This window comes from Oncorhynchus tshawytscha, linkage group LG20 (assembly GCF_018296145.1).
Source record: "Oncorhynchus tshawytscha isolate Ot180627B linkage group LG20, Otsh_v2.0, whole genome shotgun sequence".
In the NCBI taxonomy this organism is placed as follows: domain Eukaryota; kingdom Metazoa; phylum Chordata; class Actinopteri; order Salmoniformes; family Salmonidae; genus Oncorhynchus; species Oncorhynchus tshawytscha.
The window spans coordinates 28011889-28034891 of NC_056448.1; the positions used below are offsets into that span (position 1 = coordinate 28011889).

Below are 23003 nucleotides of genomic sequence, written 5' to 3' on the forward strand. Positions count from 1 at the left end.
GAGTTACAGTTCCTATAAGGAAATTAATTAATGAGTCCTTAATCTATGGATTTCACATGACTGTCGGGTAACAGATATCTGCGTGCTCGTTCAACACCACAGTCTTGACCTGACTGCTGTTTGGCCTTGCAACCCACTTCTGTGGGCAAATGCTCACCTTCAATGCCCACTGGTATGCTGGAGAAGTGTGCTCTTCACAGATGAATCCCGGTTTTAACTGTACTGGGCAGATGGCAGACAGCATGTATGGAGTCATGTGGGCGAGCGGTTTTCTGATGTCAACGTTGTGAACAGAGTGCCCCGTGGTGGCGGTGGGGTTATGGTATAGGTAGGCATAAGCTACAAACAATGAACACAATTGCATTTTATTGATGGCATGTAGCAAGGATCTTTACACAATTCTTGGAAGCTGAAAATGTCCCAGTTCTTCCATGGCCTGCATACGCACCAGACATGTCACCCATTGAACAGGTTTGGGATGCTCTAGATCGCCGTGTACAACAGCGTTTTCCAGTTCCAGCAAATATCCAGCAACTTCACACAGCCATTGAAGAGGAATGGGACAACATACCACAGGCCACAATCAACAGCCTGACCAACTCTATGCGAAGGAGATGTGTCCCGCTGCATGAGGCAAATGGTGATCACACCAGATACTGACTGATTTTCTGATCCACGCCCATTTAAGTTATCTGTGAGCAGATGATGCAAATCTGTATTCCCATTCATATGAAATCCATATATTAGGGCCTCTATCAGCATAGTAGTGGCCAAGCTGCTGGAGTGACTTCTCTAAAAATATTTTGTATACATCATTGTTATACATCATTCCTGTGTATGGTGAATACACTTTAAATATTCGCAAGTTGTATGATTCAGATTGAGTTTCAGCCAACTTCAACAGGTCTACTTAAACAAATTGTAAAAAGGAATGCACAACCAGTCTGATAGTTTATGCAGTTATCATTTGACCTCAAGACCAACTGTTCGATGTTGCAGCCTATCCTCTTATTTATCTGCCTCATTTTGCTTCTTTATTTTTTAATATACTCGCAACGTAACCGACAGTGTTCCCTCCAACACTCAACCCTCCCCAGCATCAGATACCATACAGATGGTTCCATTACACGTTATTACCCACTTCACTGGTATACGATTATTGATTTAATTCTTCCTAGTCCCTCATATACAGCACACCCCCATCCCCTCTCTTTTTCTCTCTCAGGGTCCTCTCCTCTTTCTTTGAGTACTGCAGAGGAACGGTTGCATCTCGGAGGAGAGGAGAGCGGGAGAAAAGAGAAAGAACCCTCAGCGCGCGGGCACTAACTACCGACATTGCTGTGTCGCGAGGGAAACTAGGGCATATCGACTGGAAAAGCACACAGCTGGCTCCCTGCGATGTTGTAACGAACTGCCCGTTTTCTGTAGTCGGTGAGTATCTCCCCCCGTCTTTATACTTTAATTTGACTTAATCTTTTTGATGCAAACCCTGTATATTGTGAGTGGGCTATCCCCGTGATCTTTGCTCGGTTTACAGTAGGATAAATGTAGATTTGAAATGTGTATCGAACCGTACTCACATTAGATTAGCTCATCAATAACTATAAATATTTGCTATGTTTACTACGACACGTATAGAATACGATATCATTAATAAACAGGCTTCGTGTTTGCATATTTGAGGGAAACTTAAAAGGTGTCACGTTTCTGAACTTCAAACGTTGTAGGTATTTGCGCATGCTGTGCCCTAGATGTAACTGCTGTTGGAGTGGGACACCTGATCAACACGTTTCATCTCGCTGAGTTCACATGACCGCGCATGAATGAATTAGATATTTAGCTGTACTCATGTAGGCTACTCTAGGATACATGGAATACTTAATTTAATTTATTCAGTAGGCTTATATTTATGCTGATTAGACTAACGGTTCTACAAAAATGTAGTTGATCAATTAACGAATGCGCACAACCCTTTCAAATAAATAAACTTTTTGACTGAAAGATAAAGAGTTAAAAAACACAACACATATGTTTATGCCTTATAAATCCCTGACACCATCTCGTGGGACTCATCAATCAATCACCATAGGATATTACACTGAATTTGTATTACCCTTATCCGGCTTCGCCTCGGACAAACACACACACACACACACACACACACACACACACACACACACAATGCAGAAAGGGCACAGATCCATCAATTACAGCAGAGAGAGAAAGAGGGGGCGAGAGAGAGAGGCAGAGAGAGAAAGAGGGAGCGAGAGAGAGGCAGAGAGAGGCAGAGAGATAAAGAGGGAGCGAGAGAGAGACAGAGAGAGAAAGAGGGAGAGAGAGAGAGGCAGAGAGAGACAGAGAGATAAAGAGGGAGCGAGAGAGAGACAGAGAGAAAGAGGGAGCGAGAGAGGCAGAGAGAGAGAGAGAGGCAGAGAGAGAAAGAGGGAGCGAGAGAGAGAGGCAGAGAGAGAAAGAGGGAGCGAGAGAGAGAGGCAGAGAGAGAAAGAGGGAGAGAGTTCGATGCTGCTACAAATAGTGCTGGTTTACTGAGTAATCTGCGGAGAGAGGAGCAGTCCGAGGATAGAGGAGGATGGAGAATTGATTACCGACCACAATCTCAGGGCAAGACAGAAAATCACATCACAGGATGCATTTTGCTACAAAAGTCCGGCCGGTGATTGATGACCTTCCCGACCGGGTTTACTGTGGCCATGCAGTGCAGCCTCCACATGACTTCACAGAGCCGCGTTAGTAAAGGGTGAATCTGCGGTACTTGAAGAGAGAGAGGGAGAAAGACACTGAAGACAGTGCCCAGTACTGCTATCTCTGCCTCCATTGTCAATGGCTGAACATACACAACTATCCATCGGCCCAATATCTCTCTTTTTTACTGTAACATTGTCTGTGTGACAGTTTGATGGAGACCAATTCTAAACAGTTTAGACAATTCATTATGGGAGCTTGAGCAGGACTGAACATGGCATATTGACATTTCCCTGGTTCAGCTAATCAGGCAGGGGTGTGCCCCAAATGACACCCTATTCCCCATATAGTGCCCTACTTTTGACCAGAGCCCCATGTGCTCTGGTCAAAAGTAGTACACTACAGTACATAAGGATCAGGGTGCTTTGGGACAGAACCAACCTTAACTCAATGTTGACTTCAGGTTGGAATAAAGGGAATGTGTATTTTCACCTGCTTATCTTTGGAGTTCATGCATCATAAAAGAAAATCTTATCCAGCTCATTTATTTTATTTCAACAAAGTCTTAATAGCAGTAAAATATCAATAGCCTATCGGTAGCTAGATGTAACAGCCTGCAATTTATTGGTTTGAAAAATGTGTAATTTATCAACTCATGAGTAGATTGTTCCATTGATATAGTCACATTTAATGTAATTACTTTTGCAAACTGATATAAAAGCCATATGTCATGGACTTTATGTCAGTATACTGATTGCAATACAGAACTACAAGCCCCAAAAAATACAAAATATTTCAGGCATTGGGAGATCTCCCAAATTCATGTCATCCAACCCACAACATGTTTTTTTAATGTAGAATAATCTGTATACATACAAGTATACAGATAGACAATGATAACATATGCTAGGGGGTACAACAAATTACAGATTATACAAAGACCTTAAAATAAATACACACATTGATTGTTTTAACAGCTTTCTTATTAGAAGAATGTTGAATGGTCTTAATGTACTGCTCGAATTCCTTCTAGAAAACACAGAAGAGTGTTTTTTTATTACTGAATTTACATTTATGAATATGACATTTTGACATTAGCACAATTTAAATTCATGAGGTAAAATTGTTTTTATTTATCTTTATTTTACTCAAGGAAACCGAGCAGCACATTCTCCCATAACAAACAAAAGTTATCAAGAATATTAACAATTATAAAACTGTGAATATCTTTCCAGAATTGTTTTACATGTAGACAATGCCAAAATAAATACGAAACTGTTTCTGGATGCTCATTACAAAAAGTACAGTCAATGTTAATGTCTTTTTTGAGTTTCTTCAGGTAATGATTCGCAGGGTAATACTTATGGATCATTCTGAAAGAGACCTCTTTGACCTGGTTAACTAGCAGGTATTTGTGTGGTAATAACCAGACTTTTTTTCCAACAGATATTAGCAACCAATGTATTCCAGTAAGTTGTGACATAAGGAATGGATACAATATCCCTTTTAAATAAAGCACGTATAGATCTGTTGTTCTGAGGGAGCAAGGAGAAACATATTTTCCCTATTGGAGAGTCAACTGGATTAATTGAGGGTAGGTCAAGAAGGTGAGGTCTGGCTACACCTCTAAATATCATGAGAGTTCCAGATGGAATAGCATCAAGGACTATGGCGAACTCTATAGGTGTTACAAGGATATTGTAACGAGATAAAAATTCCTCATAATTAATTGAGTAACAATCCTTCTGTATTAAAATATTGTCTCACCAGCAGGATATGATTATTGAACCAGTTGAACCAAAATAAAGACTTGTTTCTATACAAAATGTCCTTATTGTTCCAAATGAAATACCTATGTGGGGGAAAATTATGTTTATATATTAATGACCACGCTAAGAATACTTGTCTATGAAAAGGAGATCATTTTGCAGGAATTTTATCAATGTTATAGTTACAAAGTAACATAAAATTGAGGCCACCAAGACGGGAGAAGATATGAGGGATGAAATTCCAAATTGAAGTTGGATTTTTTAAGAAATATTTAGCCCAATTTATCTTAAAAGTATTATTGTAACGGGATTCTTCCATTGAAGGAGAGGAGGACCAAAATGCAGCGCGGTAGTTGTCCATGGTTTTTTAATTAGAAAACTGAACATGAACAGATAACCAAAACAAAAAGGTGAAAACCCGAAAACAGTCCCGTGTGGCACAAACACTAACACACTCTTTAAGAAGTATTATTCAAAGTAGGAAAATCAAAAAAATGGAGACCACCATATTCATATGAGTTCATAATGACAGATTTTTTAATAAAATGTGTACGATTTTTCCAGATGAAGTTGAAAAGCACCTGGTCAACCGCTTGACCTATTTTGTTGTCAAGATATAGGGACTGGGCTGCATAAGTAAGTCTGGAGATACCTTCAGCTTTAGAAAGCAATACTCAACCTTTCAATGATAAATCCCTCTGCAACCAATGGTTTAACTTCTTTTTGTCTTTTTCAATAATAGGTATAACATTTTATGAGCATCTTTCCTGTTGATCCTTACATCCCAAGGTATCCTAAGGTAATCCCAAGGGATGTTACTTTTTCCTTGACTGGAATATTGCATATAGAGGGTATCACACAGTCTTTAACAGCAAACAATTCATACTTATTAAGGTTTAGGCAAAGACCAGATGCTTTGGAAAATATATTTATCACACCGACTGCTCTAGGAATCTGGTCAGCATCTTTCAAAAAGAGGGTTGTGTCATCTGCAAGCTGATTTATGATAATATCTCTGTCAGCAATAGAGATCCCTTTATATCGCTGGATTTAACAGAACTTGTAAGAAGTTGGGTTGCAAGCAGGAAGAGGTAATTTTCAAATCAAATCTAGGAGAAGTGCCATGCTTTAATTGATTTGAACTGTTCCCATTCATACAGAGCTTTAATGATACTACGAAATAATTCCCCAAAACCAAATTTCTCAAGGAAGAGAAATATAAACTCATGTTCCACTGTATCGAAGGCTTTATAAAAGTCTAAGAAGACAATAAAACTATCTTCGAAGATTAGATTAGATCAGAATAGTCAATAAGGTCTAAAAACCAGTTGGATATTATTAGATATGTATATTCCTCATGAATCCAGATTGGGTCTCTTCTATAATTGAGTCCAATACTGCCTTCATTCCTTTTGCAAATATAGAGGCTAATATTTTGTAGTCATTATTGAGCAGACAGATTGGATGCCAATTATCGAGTAGAAGCAAGTCATTATTGGGCTTAGGGATTAATGTAATCAGACCTTGAGTTAAACTGGGAGGGAGGGCATTATTTGTAATGCTTTCAGAAAAGACGTCTAACAGAAATGGGGCCAACTGATGAGAAAAAGTTTTGTAAAACTCAGCAGATATACCATCTGTGATGAGACCATTACTATTTAAATGTTGAATTGTATTATTTTTAGAGTGGTATTTTTCTAACCTTCAAAAATAAGATGAATTTTGTTCACCCTCCTCAAGCCACTTCTTCCTAGATCTGACAAAGGCTCCCTCTGCTTTCAATTCATACATATCATCCAACTTGTTTTGTAGCTCAAACAGAACAGATTTGTCCTCCTGTGAGAGACTTTCAACAGGCAGCAGGTAGCCTAGTGGTTAGAGCGTTGGACTTGTAACCGAAAGGTTGCAAGATTGAATCCCTGAGCTGACAAGGTAAACAGCTGTCGTTCTGCCCCTGAACAAGGCAGGTAACCCACTGTTCCTAGGCCGTCATTGAAAATAAGAATTTGATCTTAACTGACTTGCCCGGTTAAATAAAAGTAAGATATATATATATATTTTTAAAGCTGTGATCTTTGTAATTACACTTTCTTCTTCAGCACTCCTCGTCTTGGCAAGAATACTCTCATATTTTCTTAAATATTTTCCAACCTTATATTTAAAAAGCTCACAGTTATTAAAAGGCTAAGCTGTGTCTCAATATATTTCATTTGTGATTTTCATGAATAGGAATATTTTCTAGGAATATTTATGTCCGTTGCGTTATGCTAATTAGTGTCAGTCGATGATTACGCTCCCGCATGCGGGATGGGGAGTCACTAGAGGTTAACTGACTTGCCTAGTTAAATAAAGGTATAAAAATTATTATATATATTTTTTTAAATCGGAAATCGGCACCCAAAAATACAGATTTACGATTGTTATGAAAACTTGAAATCGGCCCTAATTAATTAGCCATTCCGATTAATCGGTCGACCTATACTTTGTTCCAAAAGTGTGTAATTAAATTGTTTATCTCCATCTTGACCAACTCATGTTTTAATATAGAGTTATTAAGCTTCCAGTAGGATGCTCTGCCAAGGCCATTATCAGAGATAAAAAATGTAATGTCAATATAAATAGCTCTAAGGGGAGTGTCAAGGATGTTAACAGAAATACCCTGTTAATCAAAACATTTAGACACCAGCCAAAAATCTATGCGTGATTGTGTGGAGCATGCCTTATTACTCCAAGTGAAAGACTTGTCATTAGGAAACTTTACTCTCCAAAGATCTATAATATCAAACCTTTCCATAACCTGCCTCAAACTTGTATTCATAGCAGTGGACTGTCCCGGAGGCCATCTATCAATTAAATTATTCGGCAAAATATTAAAATCCCCACCTACTATAAGTAAAGCATTCGGGAACTTAGTTAGCCAATGGAGAACACGCTTTTCTAAAGATTCAAGTAAGTGATCATTTTCAAGTTTGGAATTGTACCCATAAATGTTGGTAATGATGATGTTGTTACAGTTGATAACAAGACAAAGAAAGTGACCAAAAGGGTCACAGTGGGAGTGCAAAATACTTCCATTGAAATGATTCTTTAGAGTGATAACTCCAGCAGAGTTCAGAACCATGAGAGAGACATACATCATTACCCCACTGAGATCTCCAGAAGTTGACGTCAGTAGCAACTGAATGAGACTCTTGAAAAAAACATAAATCTGTTTTAAGCTGTTTGGCAAATAAAAATTATGCTTTACATTATTTCTTAAACCCCTAGCATTGAGTGAAACTATAGACAACGATCAAGTGGAATAGAGAACAAAGTACTATGAACTAAACAGCAATCGCAAAAGAATGAAACGAAACCAGGGTTGCACACCAAATAGATATAAATAATTGAGTGAGAATAGTTTAGCATAACAAAGCTAACCGCCAGAACAAGAAACAACAAAGAGCTCACTGCCTATACTACAGGTAAAAATATCAGAAGTGAGAGAACAAATCAAATAGTAAATGTCCATTACTCCAGTAGTCCTGTGCAGTTAGAGCGAAGGTTAAATCACCTTAGAGCCGGGAGTGGGATCTGCTCACATCAGAGGTAGCTATCTAGGTAGCCTATGTTGACCACCAAGCATAGCCTATGACAGTCCTCAAGGAGGAAGGTTGATTTCGGATCCGTTGATGAAGTAAGCCGCTTTCCCTTCTTTCGTGGTTTTTCCACAGCTGGCTACAGTTTCTCTCTCCTTTCTCTATTCTGCTTTCGCGAGGTCTTCAGCAAACCGCAGATTGTTGTCACGTAGGAAAGTAGATTTCTTGGCTGCTTTCCAAATGGCTTCCCTGTAGTTCTGTGATGTGAACTGGAGAATGACACATCTGGGCTTGGAGTCACCCTGCCTTCTCGTGCCGAGGCGATGTACAGTGTCGACAAACTCTGCTAGCTTAGCCTTCTCCACAGGTAGGATAGCTTGGCAGACTTTGACGGTCTCTTGCCGGAACGTTCTCCCCATCTGCTTTGGGAACTCCATACAGTCTCAGATTCCTCCATCTTGAGTAGCTTTCGAATTCCGCGATTCTTCTTTGGCACAAGTCCATCTTTCCCTCCTCCTTTTCAACACGCTTTTCGTTGTGGGCGACCTTCTTAACAGCCCTGATTTCCATGCATGCAAAGTCAACAGTTTTTTTTAAGCCCTCGATTTTCATTGCGTTGTCGCCAACCATTTTCTCTATGGCATCAGACCTTGCATTGATGAGCCTGGAAAGAGTGGCGATAACGTCATTATTGTCAGTGGCATTTGGGCCCAGTTCAAACATGCCTTTCTTGGAAGCAAGAGGTTTGCTTGGGGTTATAGGCAAAGAAGGAAAATCCTCGTCTGACACTTTAAGTGTCATAGTCTGTCAGACCAGTATAGTTGTGTCAATCAAAGCATTTGCCTCCTGTGTAACGACATTGGATGATGCCTGAGCATTGCTAGCTGACGAGGTAGCCATAAGATTTCTCTTCTGTCAGAGCGCTGTGACATTTTGGAAAATCTAATCTTAAATCATCAATAACCTGGTGTTTTTAGCAAGCAAAGTATTAGTTTGGTAGTTCAAAACAATACACATTTCACTATCTTTCAAAAGTTAGTATGCAGCTCCAGGATCACGACCTCATGATGTCACAACCTGCCAGCTGACCACTGGACTGGAACCAAGATGTCTCTCCCCTGCTGATAGAGAGGTCATGAACTCTGACACACACACACACACACCACACACACAGACACACACCACACACACGGTCCTCAGTGCCTCTATGAAACCGGCTAGGGCATCCGTGGTGGGTCTCCTACAGCTGCTGTCCAGTCAACCCACACAGCCATCCATCACTAAATTGTTGCACTTGGGTTTGTGGGTTTGTCTGTGTGTGTTTGTTTGGGTGTGTACAATTAGGACTTACAGTAAATTGTATACTGGTGTGCATTTCTGTGTGAGACTGCGTGTTTTTGTCAACAGAGGGACTTGTCAGTGTGTGTGTGTGTGTCTGTGCCTGTCTATAGCAGAACCTAAGTTATAAACTGCTGCGTGTGTGTGTGTGTGTGTGTCTGTGCCTGTCTATAGCAGAACGTAAGTTATAAACTGCTGCGTGTGTGTGTGTGTGTCTGTGCCTGTCTATAGCAGAACGTAAACTATAAACTGCTGTGTGTGTATGTGTGTGTCTGTGCCTGTCTATAGCAGAACGTAAGTTATAAACTGCTGCGTGTGTGTGTGTGTGTGTCTGTGCCTATCTATAGCAGAACGTAAGTTATAAACTGCTGCGTGTGTGTGTGTCTGTGCCTGTCTATAGCAGAACGTAAATTATAAACTGCTGCGTGTGTATGTGTGTGTCTGTGCCTGTCTATAGCAGAACGTAAATTATAAACTGCTGCGTGTGTGTGTCTGTGCCTGTCTATAGCAGAACATAAATTATAAACTGCTGCGTGTGTGTCTGTGCCTGTCTATAGCAGAACGTAAGTTATAAACTGCTGCGTGTGTGTGTCTGTGCCTGAGTGGAGTTCGGAGTTGGCAGCTCGAGTGGGAGCGGTTAGCACAGGGAAACCATTTCTGATGCTACTGCCGTATCCTGCAGATACCTAGATTAGAGGATGGTGTCGTTCCTTCCTGAAACATCCTTATAAGGAAACATCTCCCCCTTGCACACACACACCACATTCTCTCCCTGAGGAATACCTGGGTAGTGTTCAGAAAGCACCAAACAGGAGAAAATGTTTTTAAATGGAGGAGGTAATACATCGCCAATCCTGATTTTTAAAATTTAAAATAAATAAATAAAAGTTTTTTATCACGCTCCGTTTCCACTGCTTTTAATCAGGGCAAGGTGTCTGGTAACATGACCGAATACAAACAGTGCAGCTATTCCCTCCGCAAGGCTATCAAACAAGCTAAGCGTCAGTATAGAGACAAAGTAGAATCTCAATTCAACGGCTCAGACGCAAGAGGTATGGGGCAGGGTCTACAGTCAATCACGGACTACAGGAAGAAATCCAGCCCAGTCACGGACCAGGATGTCTTGCTCCCAGGCAGACTAAATAACTTTTTTGCTCGCTTTGAGGACAATACAGTGCCACTGACACAGCCTGCAACAAAAACATGCGAACTCTCCTTCACTGCAGCCGAGGTGAGTAAAACATTTAAACGTGTTAACCCTCGCAAGGCTGCAGGCCCAGACGGCATCCCCAGCCGCGCCCTCAGAGCATGTGCAGACCAGCTGGCCGGTGTGTTCACGGACATATTCAATCAATCCCTATACCAGTCTGCTGTTCCCACATGCTTCAAGAGGGCCACCATTGTTCCTGTTCCCAAGAAAGCTAAAGTAATTGAGCTAAACGACTACCGCCCCGTAGCACTCACTTCCGTCATCATGAAGTGCTTTGAGAGACTAGTCAAGGACCATATCACCTCCACCCTACCTGACACCCTAGACCCACTCCAATTTGCTTACCGCCCAAATAGGTTCACAGACGATGCAATCTCAACCACACTGCACACTGCCCTAACCCATCTGGACAAGAGGAATACCTATGTGAGAATGCTGTTCATCGACTACAGCTCGGCATTCAACACCATAGTACCCTCCAAGCTCGTCATCAAGCTCGAGATCCTGGGTCTCGACCCTGCCCTGTGCAACTGGGTACTGGACTTCCTGACGGGCCGCCCCCAGGTGGTGAGGGTAGGCAACAACATCTCCACCCTGCTGATCCTCAACACTGGGGCCCCACAAGGGTGCGTTCTGAGCCCTCTCCTGTACTCCCTGTTCACCCACGACTGCGTGGCCACGTACGCCTCCAACTCAATCATCAAGTTTGCGGACGACACAACAGTGGTAGGCTTGATTACCAACAACGACGAGACGGCCTACAGGGAGGAGGTGAGGGCCCTCGGAGTGTGGTGTCAGGAAAATAACCTCACACTCAACGTCAACAAAACTAAGGAGATGATTGTGGACTTCAGGAAACAGCAGAGGGAACACCCCCCTATCCACATCGATGGAACAGTAGTGGAGAGGGTAGTACGTTTTAAGTTCCTCAGCATACACATCACAGACAAACTGAATTGGTCCACTCACACAGACAGCATCGTGAAGAAGGCGCAGCAGCGCCTCTTCAACCTCAGGAGGCTGAAGAAATTTGGCTTGTCACCAAAAGCACTCACAAACTTCTACAGATGCACAATCGAGAGCATCCTGGCGGGCTGCATCACCGCCTGGTACGGCAACTGCTCCGCCCACAACCGTAAGGCTCTCCAGAGGGTAGTGAGGTCTGCACAACGCATCACCGGGGGCAAACTACCTGCCCTCCAGGACACCTACACCACCCGATGTTACAGGAAGGCCATAAAGATCATCAAGGACAACAACCACCCGAGCCACTGCCTGTTCACCCCGCTATCATCCAGAAGGCGAGGTCAGTACAGGTGCATCAAAGCTGGGACCGAGAGACTGAAAAACAGCTTCTATCTCAAGGCCATCAGACTGTTAAACAGCCACCACTAACATTGAGTGGCTGCTGCCAACACACTGACTCAACTGTGTGTGTGTGTGTGCGCGAGCGTGTGCTTTTGTGCATGCACGTGTGTGATTAATGAAGATGGCTGTGTGGCGTCAGCGGGCCATGACAGCCCCACTAGGAGGAAATCATTTGTACCTCTTAGCAGGCTCCTGATTCCAGCCAGCAGGTAATGTGCATATTGCGTAAAACACACCGTGAGCCTATAATAACCATAATCACTGTGCTAAGCACAGCAGCTACGCTACGCAGGGACAGAAATGTGGAAAGGCATTTGACTGGATTTGTGGGTGGATGTGTGTGTGAAATCTGCATAAGTGATTTTGTGACCATAACTTTGTCAGTGTGTGTTTATGCTGATGTACCATATACAGTACATTCACAGTGTTATCTGTTAATCTCAAGGTGCACAGCGGCGACTTATGTCAACATTTAGGGCCATTAGCATATTAACTACTGTATGTGTAGGAAGGAATGGATCCACCATCATACAGTGAAATGAAATGCCAACAGACCGACAAGGCCTTTTAAGTTGCAGGTCGCCTTCTGAGCAGCTAACCGATAGCTGCAGCTGTACATAGTCCATCTGTAAATAGCCCATCCAATCTACCCACCTCATCCCCATATTGTTTTTATTTACTTTTCTGCTTTTTTACACACCAGTATTTCTACTTGCACATCATCATCTGCACATCTATCACTCCAGTGTTAATTTTCTAAATTGTAATTACGTCGCTACTATGGCTTATTTATTTCCTTCCCTCCTCACACCATTTGCACACACTGTATATAGACTTTTCCCCCCCTATTGTGTTATTGACTGTACGTTTGTTTATTCCATGTGTAACTCTGTGTTGTTGTTTGTGTCGCTTTGCTTTATCTTGGCCAGGTCACAGTTGTAAATGATAACTTGTTCTCAACTAGCCTACCTGGTTAAATATAGGTGATGTCCTGCCAGACTCCACTGAGCCGTCAGACACTGTGTTAGAGAAGCTACATTACTGTCAGGGAAGGGGACTTGTCTAACGGGAAGAGAACACTGGTTTTGTCCCAAATGGCACCCCTATTCCCTATATAGTGAACTATTTTTGACCAGGGTTCATAGCAATATGTAGGGAATAGGGTGCCATTTGGTACGCAGCCTCTGAGACGGCTCTCTCTCCTCTCTAGATGGGCCAGATAAACAGGAAGTAGAGATAGCTGGGGGTACATTTGGTATGCATTCTCTGAGACGGCTCTCTCCTCTCTAGATGGGCCAGATAAACAGGAAGTAGAGATAGCTGCGGGTACATTTGGTACGCAGCCTCTGAGACGGCTCTCTCTCCTCTCTAGATGGGCCAGATAAACAGGAAGTAGAGATAGCTGGGGGTACATTTGGTATGCAGTCTCTGAGACGGCTCTCTTTGTTTGTTGTTACAGTGTGGTTTACCTTTGGTTTACCTGTTTTATCAGACTGAGTTGATTTGGTGGAATGAAGTAGGAAGAGAACATACTTATAACATGCCTGTGGTGCACACACGTCACATACTTTACACCTACTGTTCACATACTGTACACATACTGTACACATGCATATGGGCACATACACTCACGGATATATAAAGTAGCGTTTTACATCACACACACGACTACAAACAGCCCCCCTCAGAACAACGCTGCTTTCCACTCTATTTGACTGCAGCAAAATCTCCAGGGCTGGTTGAGTTTGTTCTAGACCCCAGGGCTGGTTGAGTTTGTTCTAGACCCCAGGGCTGGTTGAGTTTGTTCTAGACCCCAGGGCTGGTTGAGTTTGTTCTAGACCCCAGGGCTGGTTGAGTTTGTTCTAGACCCCAGGGCTGGTTGGTTGGTGGTTGAGTTTGTTCTAGACCCCAGGGCTGGTTGAGATTGGTCTAGACCCCAGGGCTGGTTGAGATTGGTCTAGACCCCAGGGCTGGTTGAGTTGGTCTAGACCCCAGGGCTGGTTGAGTTTGTTCTAGACCCCAGGGCTGGTTGAGTTTGTTCTAGACCCCAGGGCTGGTTGAGATTGGTCTAGACCCCAGGGCTGGTTGAGTTTGGTCTAGACCCCAGGGCTGGCTAAGTTTGTTCTAGAACCCAGACCAGTCTAGACCGGACACAGAATAATAGATAATAGAACTTGACGGATCATACAGACCTAGATGGAAGTCATAGACCCCAAACAGAAAACACGGGTGTCTCCGAGACCCATTCCAGTCAGAGGGTGCATGGAATCTATCCACTTTTATTTATCCCCTTCTCTCTCTCTTTTTTGGCCTGTTTCCGCCTTTTACATTCATTTCTTTCCATTGACCTCACAGACTGACAGACATATTCACTGATATTGTTGAGGAAGATTTATAGCGTACACTGAAGGCCACAAGGGTTCCTCACTAACTACCGGCAGAAATAGAACACTCTGCAGAAAACCTGATTGTGGGAACTTATATTGACAAAGGGAACCTGAACACTGCTGTATCCAAATCATTGTCCAGTTCAAAGAAGGTGATATGGGTTCAGTTTAGGGTATTAAGGTAAGTCTTAAATGTATTACTCTCTCTCCACAGACAGATGAGCTGTGACCAGATCTAACCACAGTCTGCATGGTGATCTCTATTACTGGAACTCAGCTGCCTTCACCGCTCAACCTTGTGACTGCTCCCATCCCACTGCCATAGAGATCTGCTCTCCCTCACCACAGCAGCAACAGCTAGCGATCCAACGCTAGCAGCATTTGAACCACCTCCAAACTTACTGTGGTTTGCTGCAACTGAATTGCCATTCAGTAACTTACACTGATACTTCAGAAGAAAGTAAGCAAGTAGGCTAACGTAAGTTAAGTCTCTGACAGTTAAGTTGTCCTCCACTGCAGTTCTTTGGTAGAAATTCTTGCCAATGAGAATTGGTTCCCAACTGACCTAGCAGGTTAGATAAAGGACAAATAAATACAAATAGATAGATAGATAACTAATCAGAGTTAGTAAGATGGATGAGTCGTACAACAACAGGATGTCGCTGGTGAAGGGCGCCAAGGACATCGCCAAAGAGGCCAAACGCCACGCCGCCAAGAAGGTCAGCAAGATCGTGAACCGCGCCACGGAAGAGTACTCCTCCCAACGCAACTACAGCCAGTTCCAGAACGAGGACAAAGACAATGACTACACGTTCTACACACAGCCCGACAGCAATGGCCACTTTCCCTGCAGCCGCACCGCCAACGACGAAGACGACGAACACTACGCCAGTGACGCCACAGAGGGTCACGATGATGAAGATGAGATCTACGAGGGGGAGTACCAGGGGGTGCCTGCTTACACTGACAGGAAGCCCAGGGATGGGCAGGATTCTCTGGGTCAACCTGTCTCAGACAGCCCGAGGGACCGTAAGGAGCTGGAGCTGGAGAGGCAGGCGGACGAGGAGGAGCTGGCCCAGCAGTATGAGCTGATCATGCAGGAGTGTGGCCACGGCAGGTTCCAGTGGCAGTTGTTCTTCGTTCTGGGCATGGCGCTGATGTCAGACGGTGTTGAGGTGTTTGTGGTGGGGTTCGTCCTGCCCAGCGCCGAGACTGACATGTGTGTTCCCAACTCTGGAGCTGGGTGGCTAGGTAAGTGTGTGTGTGTGTGTGTGTGTTGGTAGAAATAGGGGCAGTGAGGACATTGGATGACAGTTACAAATGTACTCTCATTACGTTAGAACAGGTTGGGTTGTCATGGCACCAGGTATTTGGATGCCTGAGTAGAGAGCTGTGTGTGCTCTCTAAGTGTCTACAGAACCAGAAATTCCAAGGCCACACAAACCCATATGCAGTTAACATGTTTTCTTGCTCACTTTTCCTGTCTGTCACCGTCATCATTCTGAGGTAGTGGTGACTCACCCTAAAGAAACGGAGAAACCGTTTGCAGGCTTTGGAACCCTGAAATAGCCTTCTGGTACAGTGTAGGTCTGATTGTCTTGCCTCATCATGGCTCTGTATGAAGGTCTTCCACACTGTTAGTGGAGAAGAGCTCCTAATTCACTGTCTGGTTAAGAAGAGAGAGAAAGAGAGAGGGAACGATAGGGAATGATAGAGAGAGTCAGAGAGAGAGAGAAAGAGAGAGGGAACGATAGAGAGAGAGAGAGAGAGAGAGGGAATGATAGAGAGATTCAGAGAGAGCGAAAGAGCGAGGGAACAATAGTCAGAGAGAGGGAACGATAGAGATTCAGAGATAGAGAGAGAGAGGGAATGATAGTCAGAGAGAGAGAGAGAGAAAGAGAAAACAGTCAGGTTTATATAGTTCTGAAATGGCTTGAGACAAAGAGAGGCATAATGACTGACACCTGCAGGAAAACACTTTTCTTTACCTGCTATTCTTCATTCTGTCCATCCATTCCCATCCCTCTCTCTTTGTTTCCTCCCTCTCTCTTCCTATCTCATTACCTCTTTATTACATCCCCTCTCTATGTTTTTCATTGCTGTGGGATATGATTGTGAGGTAGTATAATCTCTGCAGCATTATGCCTCTCTGCAGTTTAACCATGCTAAACTGTCTTGGGACACCCACAGCAGGGTGTGTGTAAGGGGGTATGGAAAGCCACTGGGGCAGTTGACTCCTTTGGGTTTCCATAAAAAGTGGGGGAAAATGCTTCTCATCTCTGTCATAGGCTAAGTGAATAATGTGAGGGGGGCCTGCAGGAGTGTCTGCCCTATGATGGGGTGTGTGAGCTTTTCATCCCGTTATTGACTGACACTGAATTGATTATGACCGGAGGTATCATGTGTAGATTGATGAGGGGAAAAAAACTATTTTAGAATAATCCAAGGAGTCTGAATACTTTCCGAATGCACTGTATTTCCAATGCAAGAAAACCAAAAATGTTTGCCCTCTCTCCGATTTCAACTGCCCCCTTAGTCACTTTATCCTGGCACCGGGTCAGGGGCTTTTGGTCATGAAAAGCTGATAATTTAAATTGGCACCGGCCAATTATCTGGGAGAAGAAAAAAAATCCCATCGTGAAATAATGCATTTTAGCCTATTCATAGATTGAAATACCAGTCGACGTAGCTTGTTCGTTGCTGATGGATGGAGTGCTTTTACAAGGACATGTTAAAAAATAAAAGACACAATTGAAAAGAGCTACTATTTTTTTTCTCAACTGGTAATTGAAGCATGCTTCCCATTCGCCATTCAAGTGTATAGGGAACTGGGCAGGCTTCAGCGCCTCACACACCACTTTGCAATGAGCTGGAGGCAGTATCATTTTGGAAACATATACTTAATTCTTTGAAACCTGAACCTCTTACTACATATTATGAGGCATGTCTTACCTTACTTCAAAATATTTTAGCCATAATCCAACCAAATGTGCAGGCAATTATTGTATTATTTCATATGTCACTGAAACCAGTAGCCTATTTCTCTCATTTTCAAATGAACTTTATTTCAATGTCCAGTAGCCAAAGGCACAATCCTAGTCATATTAGCAGCCCATGCTAATTGTTGCATATGTAGATCACCACTTTTTCTAAATATCGAACAGGTATTTTAATCTCGGTCTCATGAAATGCTTGTGATGTTTTCTGCTTATTGCGTTATGAATCCGACATTTGCGTGTAGCCTACTGCCTTGTGCGCATTGCTGTGTTAGAATTAGAAGAAATAATAGTTGATCAACATTTTAAGTTAAATGTTTTGATCTGTTGCATGAGCCGCCCCCTTTTTGACGTCTTTGGATGTAGCCTAGGTTTACTGGTTGTATGAATGTGGAATGTATCGTCCCACAACTGTCCCAGGGTCTGTTTGGAATAGGCTATTTCTTTCTCGCACAGAACGATTATCTAACCAATAGAATAGGTTCACTTTTGGGGGACAGTAGATTGACAGGCTAGTGATTTAGCTGTTTGTTACTCGTCTTGTTGGCTGAGGAAAAGTACACGTGGACAGTTATTCTAACATCTTCAGATTGGGATCGGAATTCAGTAAGAAGGACGCGTGCCGTTGTATCCTTCAGTTGCATGTTCTGTTAAGATCAATTACCATCGTCTACAGTGAGCTACGAAATTATTGGGACAGTGATATATTTTTTGTAATATCTCAACGGTTTACCGATATGGATGAAAATACCCTCATATTAGAGCAGTCTGCACTTTAACCTCATAGTCATTGTATCATTTAAATTTCAAAGTGCTGGAGTACAGAGCCAAAACAATAAAAAATGTGTCACTGTCCCAATACCTTTGGAGCTCACTGTAAATGGGATTTCTGTCATCCTGAGCACTGTGGGTGGACGTCCTAAACAGGTTAAGAACCCAATGCATATGGGTCCGGTACATTTTGTAAATGCTCAGTGAATTAAAATGCTGCTGGTCAAATGTCCAGCGCAAAATTTTCCAAAACAGAAACCCTGACCCACAGGACCAAGGAGAGCAGAGGATAGAGAGGAGGAGGAGGAGAGAGAGAGAAGACAACAGTTGAGTCTGCCTCCCTATAAAACACTCCCACACACTGTTTTAACTCGGGGTCAGGGATAGAAGCAGAGAGCATGTTTGGAGGAGTGTGTGTGTGTGTGTGTGTATTGCTATATACACATGGGCAGCTAAGTTTAATCAACACAATGGGCTGATAGATTGGCTGAGCTGGAGCTTGAGGTCAGCTAATTAAAACACTGTCAGTGTGTGTTTGGTTTTACTAATCAAAAGAGAACCATGTTGCTCTCCTAAAAGCTTGGCTGGTACATAAAAACCTGCAAATTCAGACAAACAAAGAGGTGTACTGGGTTCACACTAAAGAAATATGTGGCATCAAGCATACTTCTTATTCTATGTTAGAATTTTTTTGGTTTTACTAAGTAAAATCAATTCAAATCCAATTTCATTTGTCACATGCGCCGAATTCAACTGGTGTAGCTTTTACCGGGAAATACATGCTTAACGAACCCTTCTCTTAAAAAAACAAAGCATATTCAAATAAAATAGTTAGGGGTTAGGGTTAGGGGTTAGGGTTAGGGGTTAGGGAAAATACCATTTTGAATGGGAATCAATTGTTTGGTCCCTACAAGGATAGTAAATAAACATTATGTGTGTGTGTGTGTGTGTGTGTGCCCTTTCCCAGTCTCCAAACACACACTTGTCTTTTCCCAGTCCCTCCTTTTGTCCCACAGTCTAATATCAAGTGTTCTGTCCCCCCTGGCATGCTCTCTACTGTCAGTAGAGTGGTGAAGACTGCAAGCAAGCAGGAGGCAGGCTGCTATCACAAGTGTCTGCCTCAACATGATCATTGACTGCTTTGTCCTCTGACAGTCCTCCTGTCTCTGGCCTACAGCTGGAGTTTATCTGTGTGTGTGTGTGTGTGTGTGTGTGTGTGTGCTGTGTGTGTGTGTGTGTGTGTGGTGTGTGTGTGTGTGTGTGTGTGTGTGTGTGTGTGTGTGTGTGTGTGTGTGTGTGTGTGTGTGTAGTATGTGCGTGTATGTGTGCGTGCGATTGTGAAAAACTGCCATTTGCTCAAATGAATAGCAATAGTTGTAATTAGTCTACTAAAATGAGAGATCTGTATTCCTGTTGTACACCAGTCTGTCTGATAGCTGCTCTCAGACAGACCTGTTGATCAGACATCATCCTCAGGGGATTCCCTGGAGCTGGGTAATTAGTCAGCTGTTTCTCTCTGCTGTCTGCCTTCCTTCTCCTCTCCTCTCATCCTCTCATCCGTTCCTCTCATCCATCCTCAGAACAGAGTAATGAGGAGCGTAGCGTGGAAGGGGAATTATGCTTACACATAAGAGCTAATTATCATCGAGACAAACTCACCACGCCGCTCCCCGCTCGGCGTGCTCATCTTGTCTGGTGGAGATAACAGCAGCAGCTAGCATTGAGTTAGTTAAGTAGTCCCTCTGGGCTTAAGGCAGAGCTGCCCGCTGTACCGTACCGTTAATATCTCTAATGCGTAGGATTTTCTTTACATTCAATTAGACTAAATGCAGCTTCATTTGAATAATGCTTATTACGCAGTCATTTGTTGTGGAAGTGAAAGTCCCTTCTAGCAATTCTCAGAAAAATGTGTGTGAATCCCATTATTTCATAGCAGGTGTTGTGGTAAGAAGTAAAGACTGAATTGCACCCTTTGTAGATCCCCTGTCATCAATGACTGGGAATTGAAGAACCCTTTTTGGTTCCAGTTAGAACCCTTTTGGTTTCCATGTAGAACCGTCCTGTAGTCTCTGCTATAGAGTCCAGTGTCTGTTGTCACTTATAATGAATATGTGTCTCTCATTGTCCCGTTTGTACGTCTCAATAAGGCCATCACCAACATTCAAAGAAGGGAAAACAGAAGTGAAGAAAACAGGGAGGGTCTGGGTTGTGGTCTCTGGCCTTCCCGGCAGTGATGAGGCACAGTGTCGGTAAACGATCACCTCTCCCCACAAACACTGATTATAATTTGTATGAACATTTCTCGATTCTGGAGGGAAGTGGGTTATTTACTGCCCCCTTTTCCCCTCCTCCACTTCCCAGTGTCCCTTGGGACTTGAAGAGAGATCACACTCCCTTCCTGCGGAAGAACAAGACTTGACCATTTCTGTTAGCTCACTCAGACAGTTGTTTTCAGGTCAGTGATGTGGTATGAAACTCTCCCCTATCAATTGCTGCTGTCAGAACACAATATTTTTGATGTTCAGTTAGTGTTGTGATATGAAGTGATACTCCATAGTGAGGTTCAGTTAGTGTTGTGATATGAAGTCATACTTCGTGGTGAGGTTCAGTTAGTGTTGTGATATGAAGTGATACTCCATAGTGAGGTTCAGTCAGTGTTGTGATATGAAGTGATACTCCATAGTGAGGTTCAGTCAGTGTTGTGATATGAATTGATACTCCATAGTGAGGTTCAGTTAATGTTGTGATACTCCAAGGTGAGGTTCAGTTAGTGTTGTGATAGGAAGTGATACTTCATGGTGAGGTTCAGTTAGTGTTGTGATACTTCATGGTGAGGTTCAGTTAATGTTGTGATATGAAGTGATACTCCATGGTGAGGTTCAGTTAGTGTTGTGATATGAAGTGATACTCCATGGTGAGGTTCAGTTAGTGTTGTGATATGAAGTGATACTCCATGGTGAGGTTCAGTTAGTGTTGTGATATGAAGTGATACTCCATGGTGAGGTTCAGTTAGTGTTGTGATACTCCATGGTGAGGTTCAGTTAGTGTTGTGATATGAAGTGATACTCCATGGTGAGGTTCAGTTAGTGTTGTGATACTCCATGGTGAGGTTCAGTTAGTGTTGTGATACTCCATGGTGAGGTTCAGTTAGTGTTGTGATACTCCATGGTGAGGTTCAGTTAGTGTTGTGATACTCCATGGTGAGGTTCAGTTAGTGTTGTGATACTCCATGGTGAGGTTCAGTTAGTGTTGTGATACTCCATGGTGAGGTTCAGTTAGTGTTGTGATACTCCATGGTGAGGTTCAGTTAGTGTTGTGATACTCCATGGTGAGGTTCAGTTAGTGTTGTGATACTTCATGGTGAGGTTCAGTTAGTGTTGTGATACTTCATGGTGAGGTTCAGTTAGTGTTGTGATACTCCATAGTGAGATTCAGTTAGCGTTGTGATATGAAGTCATACTCCATGGTGAGGTTCAGTTAGCGTTGTGATATGAAGTGATACTCCATGGTGAGGTTCAGTTAGTGTTGTGATACTTCATGGTGAGGTTCAGTTAGCGTTGTGATATGAAGTGATACTCCATAGTGAGGTTCAGTTAGTGTTGTGATACTCCATGGTGAGGTTCAGTTAGTGTTGTGATACTTCATGGTGAGGTTCAGTTAGTGTTGAGATACTCCATGGTGAGGTTCAGTTAGTGTTGTGATACTCCATGGTGAGGTTCAGTTAGTGTTGTGATACTCCATGGTGAGGTTCAGTTAGTGTTGTGATACTCCATGGTGAGGTTCAGTTAGTGTTGTGATACTCCATGGTGAGGTTCAGTTAGTGTTGTGATACTCCATGGTGAGGTTCAGTTAGTGTTGTGATACTCCATGGTGAGGTTCAGTTAGTGTTGTGATACTTCATGGTGAGGTTCAGTTAGTGTTGTGATACTTCATGGTGAGGTTCAGTTAGTGTTGTGATACTCCATAGTGAGATTCAGTTAGCGTTGTGATATGAAGTCATACTCCATGGTGAGGTTCAGTTAGCGTTGTGATATGAAGTGATACTCCATAGTGAGGTTCAGTTAGCGTTGTGATACTCCATGGTGAGGTTCAGTTAGTGTTGTGATACTCCATGGTGAGGTTCAGTTAGTGTTGTGATACTTCATGGTGAGGTTCAGTTAGTGTTGTGATACTCCATGGTGAGGTTCAGTTAGTGTTGTGATACTCCATGGTGAGGTTCAGTTAGTGTTGTGATACTCCATGGTGAGGTTCAGTTAGTGTTGTGATACTCCATGGTGAGGTTCAGTTAGTGTTGTGATACTCCATGGTGAGGTTCAGTTAGTGTTGTGATACTCCATGGTGAGGTTCAGTTAGTGTTGTGATACTTCATGGTGAGGTTCAGTTAGTGTTGTGATACTTCATGGTGAGGTTCAGTTAGTGTTGTGATACTCCATAGTGAGATTCAGTTAGCGTTGTGATATGAAGTCATACTCCATGGTGAGGTTCAGTTAGCGTTGTGATATGAAGTGATACTCCATGGTGAGGTTCAGTTAGCGTTGTGATATGAAGTGATACTCCATAGTGAGGTTCAGTTAGCGTTGTGATATGAAGTCATACTCCATGGTGAGGTTCAGTTAGTGTTGTGATACTCCATGGTGAGGTTCAGTTAGTGTTGTGATACTTCATGGTGAGGTTCAGTTAGTGTTGTGATACTCCATGGTGAGGTTCAGTTAGTGTTGTGATACTCCATGGTGAGGTTCAGTTAGTGTTGTGATACTCCATGGTGAGGTTCAGTTAGTGTTGTGATACTCCATGGTGAGGTTCAGTTAGTGTTGTGATATGAAGTGATACTCCATGGTGAGGTTCAGTTAATGTTGTGATATGAAGTGATACTTCATGGTGAG

General features: G+C 42.9%; 1 protein-coding gene across 1 annotated transcript in view; it reads left to right on the forward strand.

The window, feature by feature from the left end:
• Positions 1 to 1108: 1108 nt before the first annotated feature.
• Positions 1109 to 23003, forward strand: part of LOC112220296 (synaptic vesicle glycoprotein 2C-like) — a gene marked incomplete in the record, with an annotated part of 55085 nt that continues 33190 nt past the window's right edge. Inside the window, 2 exon segments of the mRNA XM_042302443.1 lie at positions 1109 to 1431; positions 14568 to 15604. Coding sequence (XP_042158377.1) covers positions 14986 to 15604 — 619 coding nt within the window.